The 15763-nt window shown below is 33.0% G+C and overlaps 2 protein-coding genes across 2 annotated transcripts; one reads left to right on the forward strand and one right to left on the reverse strand.

Moving 5' to 3' along the window:
• Positions 1-5241: 5241 nt before the first annotated feature.
• LOC107486151 (60S ribosomal protein L15-1) lies at positions 5242-7293 on the forward strand. Its single transcript, XM_021140162.2, has 4 exons — positions 5242-5396; positions 5738-5904; positions 6565-6762; positions 6850-7293. Exons 1-4 carry the CDS (start codon positions 5393-5395, stop codon positions 7093-7095), a joined length of 615 nt encoding a protein of 204 aa, XP_020995821.1. The 5' UTR covers positions 5242-5392; the 3' UTR covers positions 7096-7293.
• A 508-nt stretch (positions 7294-7801) lies between these two features.
• Positions 7802-11769, reverse strand: LOC107486135 (uncharacterized). Its single transcript, XM_016106688.3, has 7 exons — positions 11408-11769; positions 10976-11146; positions 9854-10018; positions 9614-9778; positions 8865-8999; positions 8548-8645; positions 7802-8234 (listed from the first exon to the last, which is right to left on the reverse strand). The coding sequence occupies exons 1-7, from the start codon at positions 11582-11584 to the stop codon at positions 8033-8035; spliced, it is 1113 nt and encodes a 370-aa protein (XP_015962174.1). The 5' UTR covers positions 11585-11769; the 3' UTR covers positions 7802-8032.
• Between the last annotated feature and the right edge of the window lie 3994 nt (positions 11770-15763).

Genomic DNA, 15763 nt, shown 5'->3' on the forward strand with positions numbered 1-15763 from the left:
TGGCTGAAATTGAGGGACTTGAGCAAAACTTTGGAAGGAGGCTGACAAAGGACTGCTGATGCTGTCGGAATCTGACCTCCCTACACTCAAAATGGATTTTCTGGAGCTACAGAACTCCAAATGGTGCGCTCTCAATGGCGTTAAAAAGTAGACATCTAGAGCTTTCCAGCAATATATAATAGTCCATACTTTATTCGGGAATTGACGACATAAACGGGCGCTCAACGCCAGTTCCATGTTATTGTCTGGAGTAAAACGCCAGAAACACGTCACGACCCGGAATTGAACGCCCAAAACACGTTACAACTTGGCGTTCAACTCCAAAAGAAGCCTCAGCTCGTGGATAGATCAAGCTCAGCCCAAACACACACCAAGTGGGCCCCAGAAGTGGATTTATGCATCAATTACTTACTCATGTAAACCCTAGTAGCTAGTCTAGTATAAATAGGATGATTTACTATTGTATTAGACATCTTTTGGCCATTCGGTCTTTTGATCATTTAGAGGGCTGGCCTCTCGGCCATGCCTGAACCTTTACCACTTATGTATTTTCAATGGTGGAGTTTCTACACACCATAGATTAAGGGTGTGGAGCTCTGCTGTACCTCAAGTTTTAATGCAATTACTACTGTTTCTATTCAATTCTCTTTATTTCTATTCTAAGATATTCGTTGCACTTCAACTTGATGAATGTGATGATTTGTGACACTCATCATCATTCTCACCTATGAACGCACGTGATTGACAACCACTTCCGTTCTACCTTAGGCCGGGCGCATATCTCTTGGATTCCTTAATCAGAATCTTCGTGGTATAAGCTAGAATTGATGGCGGCATTCATGGGAATCCGGAAGGTCTAACCTTGTCTGTGGTATTCCGAGTAGGATTCATTTACATAAGTATTTCTATCCCTTTATTTTATTTATCTTTTAAATATCTAATCCAATTACATTTGACTCTACCTGACTGGGATTTACAAGATGACCATAGCTTGCTTCATACTAACAATCTCCGTGGGATCGACCCTTACTCACGTAAGGTATTACTTGGACGACCCAGTGTACTTGCTGGTTAGTTGTGCGAAGTTGTGAACCATGGTATTGGCACCAGGTTTTTTTGGCGCCATTGCCAGGGAAAGAAAGAGCAATGAATTTTACAAAATACATAAACATATGAATCACAATTTCGTCCACCACCTCCCATCCAAAGATAATCAATCAGGAACAACTTCAAGCACCGACACCTGTACAATGTCCTGGGTAGAGAATAAATTATTTGCCCACTACCTTGAACCCAATCAATAATGTGCTTATATTGATCCTCATCATGCACCGATGTCCCTGGTATTTGTGTCAACGAAAAGTGCAGGGCCTGGTTCGGTATGTATTCCTCACACATGGTAGAGGGCTATGTATATGGTTGTATGGTAGGCTGAGTGGAAGGTTGTGCATATTCCTATGAGTATGGTGGATATGATATAACAGGCTGAGTGAAAGGTTGTTGATATTCTTCTGCATATGATGGGTATGAAATTTGTGGTGGGTATGCATATGGTTGTGGATGTGGTAGGCATGGATATGGTGGGTATGTATATGGTTGTGAATATGGTTGTTGTTCTTGCTGAGGTGGGTGTTGTTGTTGAGGTAGTTACTCTTGTTGATGTGATTGCACTTGCTCTGATTGTTGGTCTTCATTGGCATGCTCGGAGAAACACAGGTGATCACCGAATTACGAACATACCAGTCCATGTACTTGTCAGATGGTTGGTAGTGGTCGACATATGCACCGGTCAATATGGATGCAGGACTATTTAACCATTGTGAGATCCATTCTTCGTGTTCCATACCCTTGTTCTTGTTTTTTGGACCTGTCAGCACTATGTTATGGGACGCGCCGAGTTTCATAGGTCCGACTGGCGGGTCTTGATGAAAGCCAAACTGTCTTCTGATCCTATCAGTGGGATGCTACTCCATAGCCTCAAAGTATATTAAAGGCACAGTCGCACTTTAGAGATCTGCACCATCGTTGATCTCAAATGGAATAACATGCGACGCAATCCGGTTGGGACCGTATGCGTCCCACACAAACTGTAAAAACATATCAAATCTCAAAGTTATAAATGCGCAATCATCAATTTAATTTAGCATAAGAAAAAGCATAAATGATGAAACACGTACCTAGTCCAGAGAAAGATCGTCCAACCTGCTCCTGACCTCCGCAGTTGTCCAATTTTTATACTGCTCCATAGCTGATTGATAATCATTGCACCTGACATATTGCAACAACCCGTATTTTTATAAAAATTCGGACATAACCTCCCCTAAAAGTGGACTTAACCACCTTTAATGATTCCTTCAATTCATAAATCATTTCAACCATCAATCACAATATCATCAAATTAAATCATAAATTATTCATAATATTAGTTACTACAGTAAAAATCACTAAATCCGTATCTTATCTAAATTATATCTGTGAGTGAGTGGAAAGCTAGTATCCATCGGTAGTGGTCCTATTGACGGCATTCATATCCATGCCCATACAAGGAGCAACAGCAGAGCACCATCCATGTCCTTACAATCATACCTAGATGCCCAACATAAAGATCGATACATTTGTGCAAGGCAAGGTGAACCCCAACTAAACTTATGAATCTAAGAAAACTCACGAAGTAACGGCAAATACTTCCAGTGCATAGGGATTTCAGACTTGTCACTAAATAACGTCATTCCAAATAGACACATTATGTGAAATTTTACATAAATTTTCTTACTTACTGGGTCAGTCAAATGTTGGCGCCACTTTAGGGTGCAGAACCATGCTAGCTTGATTCCGCTTCCTTTGTGGTTGTTCGGGCCAGGAGCACTACCAAATTGGGTCATGCACCTATTCTCTAATCCACTTGTGTTGTGGTTAGTTGATCCAGTAACTGGCAAGCCGTGAGTTCGGAATCCAAAAATCATGGCGACGTCCTCCAAGGTAATCATGCACTCGCCATGTGGAAGATGAAACGTGTGCGTCTCAGGCCGCCACCTTTCAACCACTGCGTCTATAGTTGGACCGTGAGTCATGATCCTCCCAATCTAAGATATATGATAGAACCCACTCTCTCTTAGTTGTTCTTCTACCTAGCATCATATGAGTCTATTTGGTGTAATTGTCTCGTGTACAAATTTCTTAAACCCTGAAAACAAAAGTAATAACTAACAGTCAATAACCAGAACTAGTCAATAATTACTATTACTAAATTAATACTCGGTTTAGTAATAAATATAATTAATAATTACTAAAAATCCAAATAATTTATAATCATTAATTGAATTATTAATTATTAAGCACACATTAAACATAAAAATTACTTACATATACAGGATGTTGAAGATATTTTGATATATGCTCGTCAGCACGTGTGATGTCACGTTTTCACATTTTTATCTTTAACTCTACAGTAAAAAAAATATATACGACCGTTGCTTATATTTTTCTTTTTCCTTTTTTACTGAAAACATTAATAATAATAACTCTTAATCTATTTACTAAACACATATCCTAAATATTAATAATTATCCGATCTAAATTTGTTTCTATTTTTTTAAAATATATATTGCAAAAAAGCCTAAAATTAGTAAACATAGATAAAATTTAATAACAATAATTAAAATAAAAAAGCCTAACGGTATATATATTAATAATTAATAAGAATTCGGTTTTATTATTAATTTCTAAACGCAGTACACATATAAATTAACTAGAAATTCAAATTAATAAAAACTAAAACATCTAACATTTTATATAAAAAATTCTAAAAAGAACCATATTTATTAAATAATAATCAAGGCTAAAAAATTATTTCCTAATTAAATAAATAATTCTGTTTTAAAATCAATTATTTTAAACAAAACTAAAATTGCTAAATAATTATGTTTTTTAATAAATTATTTAAAATATAACTAAAGTTATTAAAAAAGTGAATTTTCAAAAAAAAAGACTAAAATTGCTAAAACGGGCTGTTTTTTAAAAAAATATATAAAATGAAACTAAAATTAATAAAATTTCTGTTTTTTTTTAAATTAATTAAACTAAAAGTAAAATTTATACTAACACAATTTATTAATACTATACACTAACAGAAATTTATTAACACTAACAACTAATACTACTATTATAACTACAACGAAAAAAATATATTTTTAAACTATTCGGCACTAACAATTAATTTATTTATCTACTTAACAAAAAATTAATTTAAAAAATTATATACTGTTTGTTTTTGGAATATTTAGTTCAAAAACATAAGATTAACTTTAACTAACTACTAATAAAACGTATAAAATACTAACTTTATTTATATATCATTAGCTGGCGCTTTTTTTTTTTTGTTATAGGATAAGAAAAATCCAACTTTCAGAACTTTATTCTTCAAATGGAATGAGAATGAGGATGGAGACTCGACTGAAGAAGAAAGAATGAAGGAAGAAGGGAGTTGGCGTTTGGATTGACATGCAGCAAGAGAGAGGAAGTTGCCAAGTGTCGTCCATGCAGAATAAAACGTCGGCTATATTTTGTTCAATACGTCAGTGACGTTTTCCTTCATAACGGCACTGATGTTTTCATCACGGCTCCCATAACACCGTTAATCATGCATGCTAGCTCATTTTGGTGGGTAACACCAATATTAAAAACAATATTGACCCAATATTAAAAATAAAAAGTTCAAAAACTCTCTATAATTTTAAATTATTTTTTGATTTAATAAATCACAGCACATCTAAATTTTATAAGTAAAAAGTTTTGTAATTCAAAAGTTTTAAATTATTTTTGATAAATTTTAAATTTTAATTTTTTATATTAATAAATTATATCAATTCTTACTTTTTAAATTCATCTAAATTATACTATAAATAATTTTATTTTAAGAGATTATATTTTATACCTACAACTACTTATATTTTGTTTATAGTGGAATACACATATATCATGTACATTATTTTGAATTTAGAGTTTTAGATTTATAATCACATAAAATTTAGTATATATCTTATTTGTATTCGAGATACTTTTTAAAAAAATATAACATATTTCGGTTACAGTACAAAAAATGATGTAATAGGAGATAAAAAGTAAATATTCACTAAATTACATATTAATTTATTTATTCGAAAAAAAAATCCAATGATCGAATTATTGTAGGTATTTATAAACAAAACATTTAGGGCTTATTTCCTTGCGACGGGAAAAACATTAAATTAAAAATTAATAAATAAAAGGGCTCAGAATTCGCTTCACTGTAGCTGGCCCTGTCTATAAAATGTTCGAGCAGCACCCTCAGTTACATTTCAAACCCTAAAGAACCACCTTCCTTCACTGCGACTGCGGGTGTTCCTCCGCCACCATGGGTATTCTCTCTCTCTCTCCGCTGTTGTGTTCTTACGATTCAACGACCATTTCGCATTGATGGCCTCGTGACGTTTTAGTCTATTCTCATTGTTAATATTGGCATGCTTGATGTTTAGTTTTCATGGAAATTGTTTCCATAGTGATGGACATTGGTATATCATATAGCTTGAGATATTTCGGTTTCAGATGATAACAGTCTGTTCCACTTGTTTGTGCTTTCGATTTCCTTGACCGCAGTGTGCCTAGCATTTTATTTGTATCTGTGAGAGAAATTAATGGTTGTTATATGATTTGGTATTTATCTTGCGTTGTGTTGTGTTGGGTATGAATACTTGAATAGGTGCTTATAAGTATGTTTCGGAGCTCTGGCGCAAGAAGCAATCGGATGTAATGAGATTCTTGCAGAGGGTAAGGTGCTGGGAGTATCGTCAGCAGCCTTCCATTGTCCGTGTCACTAGGCCAACCCGCCCCGACAAGGCTCGTCGCTTGGGTTACAAGGCCAAACAGGTCAATTTCCGTTTATGTGATGGTTTTATTGCGTATTGCACTATTTATGTTGTGTTTTTCTTTGCTAGAATTTATCTTGAAGTGTGCCAACAATCAATTACCAAGTAATAGGAATGATAAATTCTTTCGTCGTTCTTATTTTTACTTGTTTAGGAGTTAGGAGTAAGTGACATAGTTGTTTGATTGAGTGACCTTTGTGTATTTTACCATGATTATGATGAGATGCTGGTTATGCGGTGTCCTGAAGCATATGCATTTCCCCCTTGTGGGATTTTTCATGTGCAATGATTGGATGCTTCCTGAGACCAGCTATAGTGAAATTCAGAGTCGGTCAATACCAGGCATTCTTTTTCCCTTAATACAGAATTTGCATTTGTCAGGATCCGACACATTTTTTGTTACTGCAATAATATATATTGTTTATGAGATCTTGAAATAGATTGGGGGTTAAGCGGGTGTTTTGATTCATATGCAATCTCTCTTGTAGAGTTGCATATATGCAACAATTAGACTCTTTGTGAGGCCAGCTATAGCAAACTAAGCAGCCAATCATCTGACCAAGCAAATTTCTTTATTACAAAATTTGCTTTTGTCAAGATCTGGCACAATGCCTATGCATTCGATACTATCTAATTTTGACTGTCTTTTGTAATATTCCAGGGATATGTGGTTTACCGTGTTCGTGTGCGAAGGGGTGGCCGCAAGAGACCTGTTCCAAAGGGTATTGTTTATGGCAAGCCCACGAACCAGGGTGTTACTCAACTGAAATTTCAGCGAAGCAAGAGGTCTGTTGCTGAGGAGAGGGCTGGACGGAAGCTAGGTGGCCTCAGGGTCCTCAATTCTTACTGGGTGAATGAGGTTTGTTAATTTCTCACATTTTTTAAGTGAGACATGATTGTACACCAGTCTTGTTCATCACATAGTGCAATTGTTTCATGCTTACAGGACTCGACATACAAATACTTCGAGATCATTATGGTGGATGTTGCGCACGCAGCTATTAGAAATGATCCAAGGATCAATTGGCTCTGCAATCCGGTCCATAAACACAGGGAACTTCGCGGCCTCACCTCTGCTGGGAAGTCTAACAGGGGTTTACGTGGCAAGGGACATCTTTACCACAAAAATCGTCCTTCCCGCAGGGCAACCTGGAAGAGAAACAATACCCTTTCCCTCCGCCGTTACCGTTGATTTCACTTGTTATTTTATGGTGCTTCATTACTTTTTGGAATGCATTATATGTTGATGGTGTTTTTATGACTTGGATATTGATGAGTTTTGAACCAGTAGGTCATCTTTCTCCGGAACCTCATTAGTGTTAAAGTAGTGGAGACCAATATTGTAAGGTTTGTTATATGCCAGAAATTTTTTCTTGTGTTGCTTTCGTAAGTTCTTTCTCATGGGAAATCTCGTGCTATGGTAATTTTGGGGTATGTACTAGACTTGTAATTTTAAGTCATGGAATTTAGATTCACGTGAGAACAAGAGATGAATGTAAACAATGAAATAAAGCGCCTTTTAAGGAATGCAGGAAAAAAGAATAATTTATCCAACTGCACTGAATGAATTTATTGCAGGCGAGCTTTCACTACTAGTAAGCCGAAGTTGATCATTTGCAAGTTTCATGATTTAGATTGATGCTAAAACTTTGAAATCTTAAAAAGTCAAATATCGTATGTAAATATGTAATTGAGAGGCCAAGTAACTCGGATTTTTGCGGATTTAAGAGCCATGTATAGACATTACTACATTAGAAGCCACACTATATCCCGGAAATTATCAAAGTAATGAGAACAGAAAATGTACCAGACTAATAAAAGGACTTTTTTCTCTCTAGCGGCTGAGTTTTCAGCGGTAATTGATTTGGATGATCTGAATCAAGTATATTGCACAATCAATTAACCTACAATTATATGAGTAAATAAAATCCAATAATATCTGTTGGCCAAAGAAGCCCACTATTTCTGAAATAATATATAGTCAATTAACATTTCAGTTTTCCTGAAAGTATATTGCATGAGCTACGAGCTAAATTTCGCAAAGTACTAAAACATAGCATCTGGGTGGAAGGAATGTAATATTCACAAAGTATTCAAGTACTTCTATTTACGTAGTGATAGTAGACATATCAATTTTTAATCTCATCCATAACTTCCTCAATAGTAACAAATCTTCCATATTCTATAGAGAGCTGTGCTGCAACTCCCATTGCAACAGATATCAATCCATCTTGCAAATCTACAGCAGGACCCTTTTCACCTTTGGTCCTTATTGCAGTTAAGAAGTTAAGGTGTTCCAGATAGCTGGACCCATGGTGCAACCCATCATATCTGTAGATGCATACAAAATACATGAATAAATGATTATATTCACAGATGATAGCTCTTGATCATATACATCAGCAACAATTACAAAGTGATATCCCACTTGGATCAAACTACATTAAAGTGCTTTGTCTTAAATTATATCTTTGTTTAGCTCAATTATATTAAAAAATCTTAATTTCTTCCTAGACTTTGTTGGGTCTCCCTCTATGTATATAGCTATAGAACTATACTCCAACTGATCCATTAAATTCATTTAAGCAACTTAAATCTTATACTGATAATGATGAACTAGTTAACAGATAGAGAAGCCACCAACTTTATTCTGGGATCTTCAGCCTTTAAAGTCTGAACACCATCTCTCCCTGCTTGACGTGTACCAAAGCGCACGATACTTTCAGGAACATAAGCCTCTCCCTGTTAAAAATATTTTGAATTCAGATGCAAAGAATACTAATAACCATCTTGACATGAATAATGGATGAAACTTTCTTTTCTAGCCTTAAATGAACTATATCAGTGAAAGAGATCAAACTGCAGCATAATTGATTGGCTTCAAACAGTCAAATTTGTTGTTGTCTTAAGCAGGTTACCATAAATTAAGTACATTAAGTGGTGAAAGGAAGAGTAATTTACCTTTCCAACATCACCAACAACAGATATTTCTTGCTCATTTTTACTTCCTTCAGCAAACATACAAAGATCAAGCATTCCTCTAGAACCATTATCAAATTCGACAATAACATAAGCATTGTCAATGATATCTGGCACCTGTCCAAAATAATGTTTTTCAAGTAATTACAATATAAAAGGACATTGCATGAAGCAAAAACCTGATGCTAATTGCAGTTTTTAAAACACAATCACATCATTCAGTTGGAAGTTAGAACTGTGACAATAAGAACTTAAGTTCTTAAATCTGAACCTGGTAAAACAAAATATATCTCAACATAGCAAAAAACCAGTCAGCAGTATTTTACCAACAAAGAAAAAACACCAGGGAACTTCAACTCTGTTTAATCAAGGCTTCATGTTAATCACATATTTAATCACTAATGTCTCTCTAACATACCTGCCATGGGTGCATAAGATTAGAATATTTCAATTTAGCATTCTCTCAGATTATTACATTCATTATTCAGAAAGACTTTTGCTCAGTCCTATAAAAAGGTTATCTATTATACATTTAGTTCACTATCATTTGAAAACTTTAATTTGTTCAATATATCATGGAACTTAAGCCAGCTTAGTGCAGTTTCTATTTCTGGATTGAAGAATGATTTTAGATATTATAATAAGTCAGTAGTAGTAAATAATATAGGCCACTAATAATATTGTGATTAAAAGTTTGGTATCACTGTAACTAAATGCAGCATCAGATCTACCTTCCCATCATATATTTCATCCTTGTGATTAACATCAATAGCTCCAGAAGCCATCACACGAACAGGATTTGCACCAACAAACAGCCTCATCAAATCGAAGAAGTGGCAACACTTCTCTACTAGAGTTCCCCCAGAGTTAATATTGAACCGATTCCAATTGTTCACCTATGATCAGTATCAGCATTTCAGCTTACTTGCTATGAAAACCAAAACATATAGTCTTAGTTCTAAAAGACTAACCTTCACCAAGAAAGGGAAACGGTGCTCCCGAATTGCTACCATTCTGACCTGTCCAAGGCTTCCTTCCTTAACTATTTCTATCAATTTTGCAACAGGTGGCATGTATCTATATTCCAAGCCAACTTGTACCAATATATCTGGTCTCTTTCTAGCAGCTTCAACAACCTAATCCAAAGACATAGGAAAACAGATTAGTGCATTTCCAAATAATCAAAGGAAATATAAACAGCATTATTTAACATCTGCAACTAATGCTTCAAATCATCATCAAAAGATGCATCATACCACATACGGAAATGATATACCCTCCTACACTCCATCCTAATTATCCTCCTAATTTCTAAACAAGGTAAAAAGTTAAATGTACTTAGTCTCTTGAAAACATAAAATACACTCACTATCTTCAATTCGAAACCAGGGTGACAATTTAGGAGTATGTATCATCATTTATCCAAATATTCTGCGTGTTGAATTTAGAGAGATGAGAATGCTAGTTGTATTACACCGTAACCATGGCATCTACTCATTTGCCAAAGGAAAAATGTTTACGACATTTATGTAGCATGCTTCATTGGTTTACATACTACTACAATTTATATCAAAACTCTGCTACCAATAATTCTAACTTCAACGGTAAAAGTATAGTTGATATCTCCGATTTTGATTGAGAGACCAACCAAGAAGATAACAATCTACAAAATATTTTTTTTACTAGTCTGTCCTTAATGTAAAAGTACATTAAAAGAGTAAAGCTTCTTTCTGGTTTTCAAGATTATCGCAATTGTTTGAATTGGTCATCAAGATTTTAAAAATATCAATTTGATCCCTAAAGTTACACTTTGTGATTCACTTTGATCTTTCTGTCAATGAGCATTACTAAATGTGAGGGGCGTCACTTTGTACCTTCTGTATCACAAAGTGACACATAATCACCGTTAGTGAAGTACTTCAATGCAAAGATCAAATTGAATAGAGGAGTGTAACTTCAAGAACTAAATTGCTATTTCAATATCTCGAGGACCAATTTGAATCTTCGGGTCTAGGACCAGATTGAACCTTTACTCATAATCATAACCCAGTTGACCTGTTAGCAGAGACAAATCCATAGAGTGAAGACCAAACCTCTTTGCAGTGAGAGACAGTGGTGCACAGTGGCTTTTCTACAAGTACATGATGGGGTTTAGGATAATTGATTATGTCCATTAGAATTCTGTAATGGGTCATGTTAGGTGTGGATACCACCAATACATCACACAGTTCACTTTCCAACAACTCCTTGTGACCTGAGAAAACCTTCACAGCTTTCAATGTCATTCACCTTATAAACAGCAAAATAAGATTCATGAAGAGTTGATTTTTCAAGATAATTGCAGCAAGAAATTTTCAAACGGAACTTCATACAATAAATTTCACCATTCGAAGTAAAGATATTATTATTAATATTATCACCAGTGTCCAAGTTTATCAAAAAGAATTCCTCAGCTGGTATGCTTTGGGACCTAAACTTGTAAACCCTAAAAATGATGAACAATTCAAAAGAATGATTGATGATACCTTGAGAGGCCAACTAAAGGAATGTGCTAATTCAAGGGAGAGTTGCTGCGACGGAACATGAGGATCAGCAACCGCCACAACCGCCACGCCTTCGCCGCGAAGATGGTGTAAGTTCATCAGATGCTCCCTTCCCATCATTCCCACACCTATGATCCCATACTTCACTATAGCAGCCATGGATTCTGAATTTCTGAAACCACTAACTGTTCCGAAAACTAAAAACTTCACATCTAAGTTGTTGTTGTTTATGGAGTGAGTAATCTGACAGTCATAAAGGAGACATGGAAATTGAAATCCATTTATTGGTTGTTCGGTATCCGACAATATTACAAGTCAGCATTAACCAACTGTTTGACATCTTTCACTTCTCAGCAGGGTTTACATGGCTCGGTCCGGTATGAAGACTTATCCGGATCTGAAGCATTTTTGTACATATTGGTCTGGACTTGAAGTGGCTTGAATTTAATTCCTAATATATAATATTTTATATTATTTGTATGAGATTTACAAATTTGATGTTATTAGTATTAATTTATGATTATGCTTTAATTTTAAAATTTAGTTAGTATTTATTATATTTTTTAAGTAAATTTTGTCATATAAAATAATTGTTAGAGATTTTGAACTTCTCTCATACTAGTATTCAAGAAGATAATACTTTTTGTCTTGTATTTATGTTTTCTAACCAATATTGTTTAAAATTAATTATAAATTAATCTATTTATTTTTAATAAAAATAATTGTTAAACTAGGAAAGAAATACTAATGCGAAGTTTTGCAATACCACAACTCGACAAGTAAATCATATTGTATCAAGTAATACTACGGAAGTAGGTTATCGTTTTGATGAGAATTAACAGATTGGACATGCAAGAGTTAATCAATTATTCTAATTACACAATAACAAATTAGAATTTTAGAAATATCCTGTAACACAACAGAGAGTAAACTGAAGGAAAATTGTAAATAGTTAAAGAAGTAGTACGAATAAAGAAACATTAAGGTTTCGGACATGCTTAAAACTTCAGAAAGAATACTTTTCACTATCTACTTTAATTATGCAAAGATATATCTTACAACGAATCCTAATTAATAAAATCTCAATTTCTTAGTAATCCGATTTCTCTTAACTTAACAAACCGTCAATTCCTTGATCAATTAATTATGATAAGAGATGAAACACATATACTGATTCAAAAACCACACAATTCTCAATACTTAAACCTAGTTGATTTAATGTCACCTATCAAGCCAAGTTCAAAACTTAAAGAATTGAGAGAAGAGTTTTCAAGTTTAATTCTAACAAACAATTTTTTCAAGATGAATATAGAATTCAATTCAGATTTAAACTATTTTCCAATAGATTCAAACCCTTGTGATGAAGAACGAAAATTTAATTCTTAAAAAAATATCAATATATTAATCAAAAGTAGAAAAGTAATAACATTAGCCTATAATAATAAACAAATCTTTTAACATTAACAAAGGAAATTAGTTGCTCTTAGTACAAAAACAAAAGCTCTGAATTGTGAAAATGGACGGAAGAAGAGAGCCACCTGAGTATCTCTCTCCTTTAAAATACTAACCCTAATTTAAGATTAAAAAAAATCAAAATTAAAACAGAATCAAATCTAAATTAATTAATATTTTTTAAATAATTTTTCATCCTAAGTTAAATTGTAAATAATTATCATTAATGCTTCAAATCATGGACCTTGTACTCAAGCTTTAATCATTAACTCAAGTGCTTTAAAGAATTGGAGATTAAGAGAGATAAAACATTGGAGATTAAGAGAGATTTAGCAAGGAGTCACAAGTCCTGGGAGTGGCCCATGATAGTGTATGAGGCGCATGAAGCCTTAAGTAAAGTGCAAGCCCAACAAAAAAGAATTGGAGGTCTCTGTTTAGTAGTGTGAAGCGCACCAAGCTACATGTGAGGTGTATGGTGTGTTGCGTGAAGTACACCAACACATGCGTGAAGCGCAAGCTTGGAGGGCAGCCACTGGAGGTGAGGTTGGGGCCTGCACAAGGTGCATAGAGGAGTACGTAAAGCGCATGGGATGATAGTGCCCCCTAGGAGAGTGCTTGGATGCTGCGTGAGGCGCATGTGGGGCTGGCCATGGAGGATACTTGGAGGCTTGGTTGTCTTTGGAGGCTTTGTGATGAACAAAACTCTTCTGTTTAGCTTGTTCTATCCTTATCTTGCTTGTTGCTCTTGCTTGTTTTTTTTCTTTTTTGTTTGTGCTTGATTTTTTTTAAGATCTCCTATAACAAAAGAAATTCACACACTCAAGATAATATGCACTAAACCATGAATTGATTACTTAAAATAACAAGAATCATTAGTTTATGTACTGAAATAAAGAATAAAAAGCTACTAAAGATGTGGATGCATTAGATACAAAGATGCATGAAATTATGATTAAAGGCATGATTTTTACACGGTTTTTATCCGATATAATTGTGACCCAAATGTGTATAAATTTCATCGCGTCTAAAGTCGCGTTAGGATCTAAAAAATAGGCCTGGTATATATTTAAGGCTAGATTTGAATTAGGACAAACGCAATTTCACCTAACTTATGTACACTCATACTTCTTACCTCCTAACGTCTTACTAAAATATCGTCTTTCACTTTGTATTGGGAGAAAGTTATACACTAACATTGAAAATCTAATATGATTTGCATGGCTATTGAGTCATTGGTCTTGGAATTTAATTAATTTAATAATAATTCAATCAAAATAATCAAACTATAATAAAATAGTTTATATAATCATAAATAAATACATAAAAATACAAATATTTATATTAAATTATATTTTTATTATATTAATCAATATTAATATGTTAAATTATAATTTTTCGACTAAAATTTTATATTAGTAGTGTGCTATATAATCATTTGATTAAAATCTTTTGGTGATTTGTATTTTTTGAATTTGCAGTAGATTTATTAAGAATTTAGAAATTTTAATCATTTTAAAATTATTTTTACCTTTTAAACACAATATTTTTTTAACATATTTTTAAAATTATACGTATTATAATTTATCTATTTAGTATTTTAAATATAGGTATGACCTATGATTAAAAAAATAAATTAAATAAATGTTACCCCAAACGAGAAAAAATCTTAATAAAAAGAAAAAAAATTTGTTGGACCTAAAAAATGACTAATTTATATTTCTATTAGTCTATTATAAGAGCAAAATACTAATTCAAACGTATCATTTCTCACTTCCTTGTATTATACTAATAACACATCATAAAAGATGACTAAATTTTTAAAGTAATATCTTAAATTTATAGTTTTTATTATTTTATCTTCTCAAATTTAAAATTTACAATACTGATTTCTCATATTTAATTCTAGATACTATATTATTTCTTAAACTTTTTCTAGTACCAAATCAGTAAACAAAGTGTTGAGTTAATTCTGATTTGTCATATTAGATATGAGACTAAACAAAATCGTTTTGTTTTAACGGGTAAACAAGATAAAATTAAAAAAACAAAAAAAAATTTATATAATATACAAACTGTTTTACCTTTTTTTTTAATTTTTCTTCTTTTGTTCTTCACTTCCTAACGATCTTCTTGCTCTTTTGGTGTATACACCATTTTTTTTTTTGGAAAAAAAATCAAAAACGGTTCAGATTTTAATTACGATTGATTCACCAATTCTCCAATAATTTTACCGTTCATTACTAATTTAAGAATTGGTGGTTTTGTCTAAGGTTTGAATTGGATTGGCTATCGATTTTTAATAGAATAGTTTGACTAAACGATTCAATTCAATTTCCAGAACCATTATTAAGATATTTAATTTTTTAAAGGCAATTGCGCTCTCTGATGCCTTTATCCAAACTCATTAAAATTCACCCAAATTAATATTAAAAGAATATCTAAATTACACAAGTGACTTTTAGAACTCGTGAGAGAAGTAGCAAATTTTTTTTTCTTTTGAATTATAAAAGGTCACGTGTTTGATATCATTTTTAAGAAATACTTTTAACTTTTCAAAAAGTTAATTCAGAGTTTTTGAAAAAATAAAAAATATGACTTCTCTCCTTCTCAAAAGTTATTTTATCACTCCCATTAAAAAATTGACTTTAAAATAAAAAAGACCATTGTGCTACTTTTGGTTTTGTGAAAAATATTTTCTGTTTCATCTGTTGGAAGTACGATTCCTCTACCACCTTTTTCACACAATGTTCCATCTGAACCAGTTGTTACATATGTCATTTCCAGATTTTTTTTTATCATTCTAATATTCTATTTTTATTATTAAATTTATATTTAATATTGTGTGTAATATAAAATCTGTTTCATTTTTATTTTTTCACATAATTT

Source organism: Arachis duranensis, chromosome 1, assembly GCF_000817695.3.
Source record: "Arachis duranensis cultivar V14167 chromosome 1, aradu.V14167.gnm2.J7QH, whole genome shotgun sequence".
In the NCBI taxonomy this organism is placed as follows: domain Eukaryota; kingdom Viridiplantae; phylum Streptophyta; class Magnoliopsida; order Fabales; family Fabaceae; genus Arachis; species Arachis duranensis.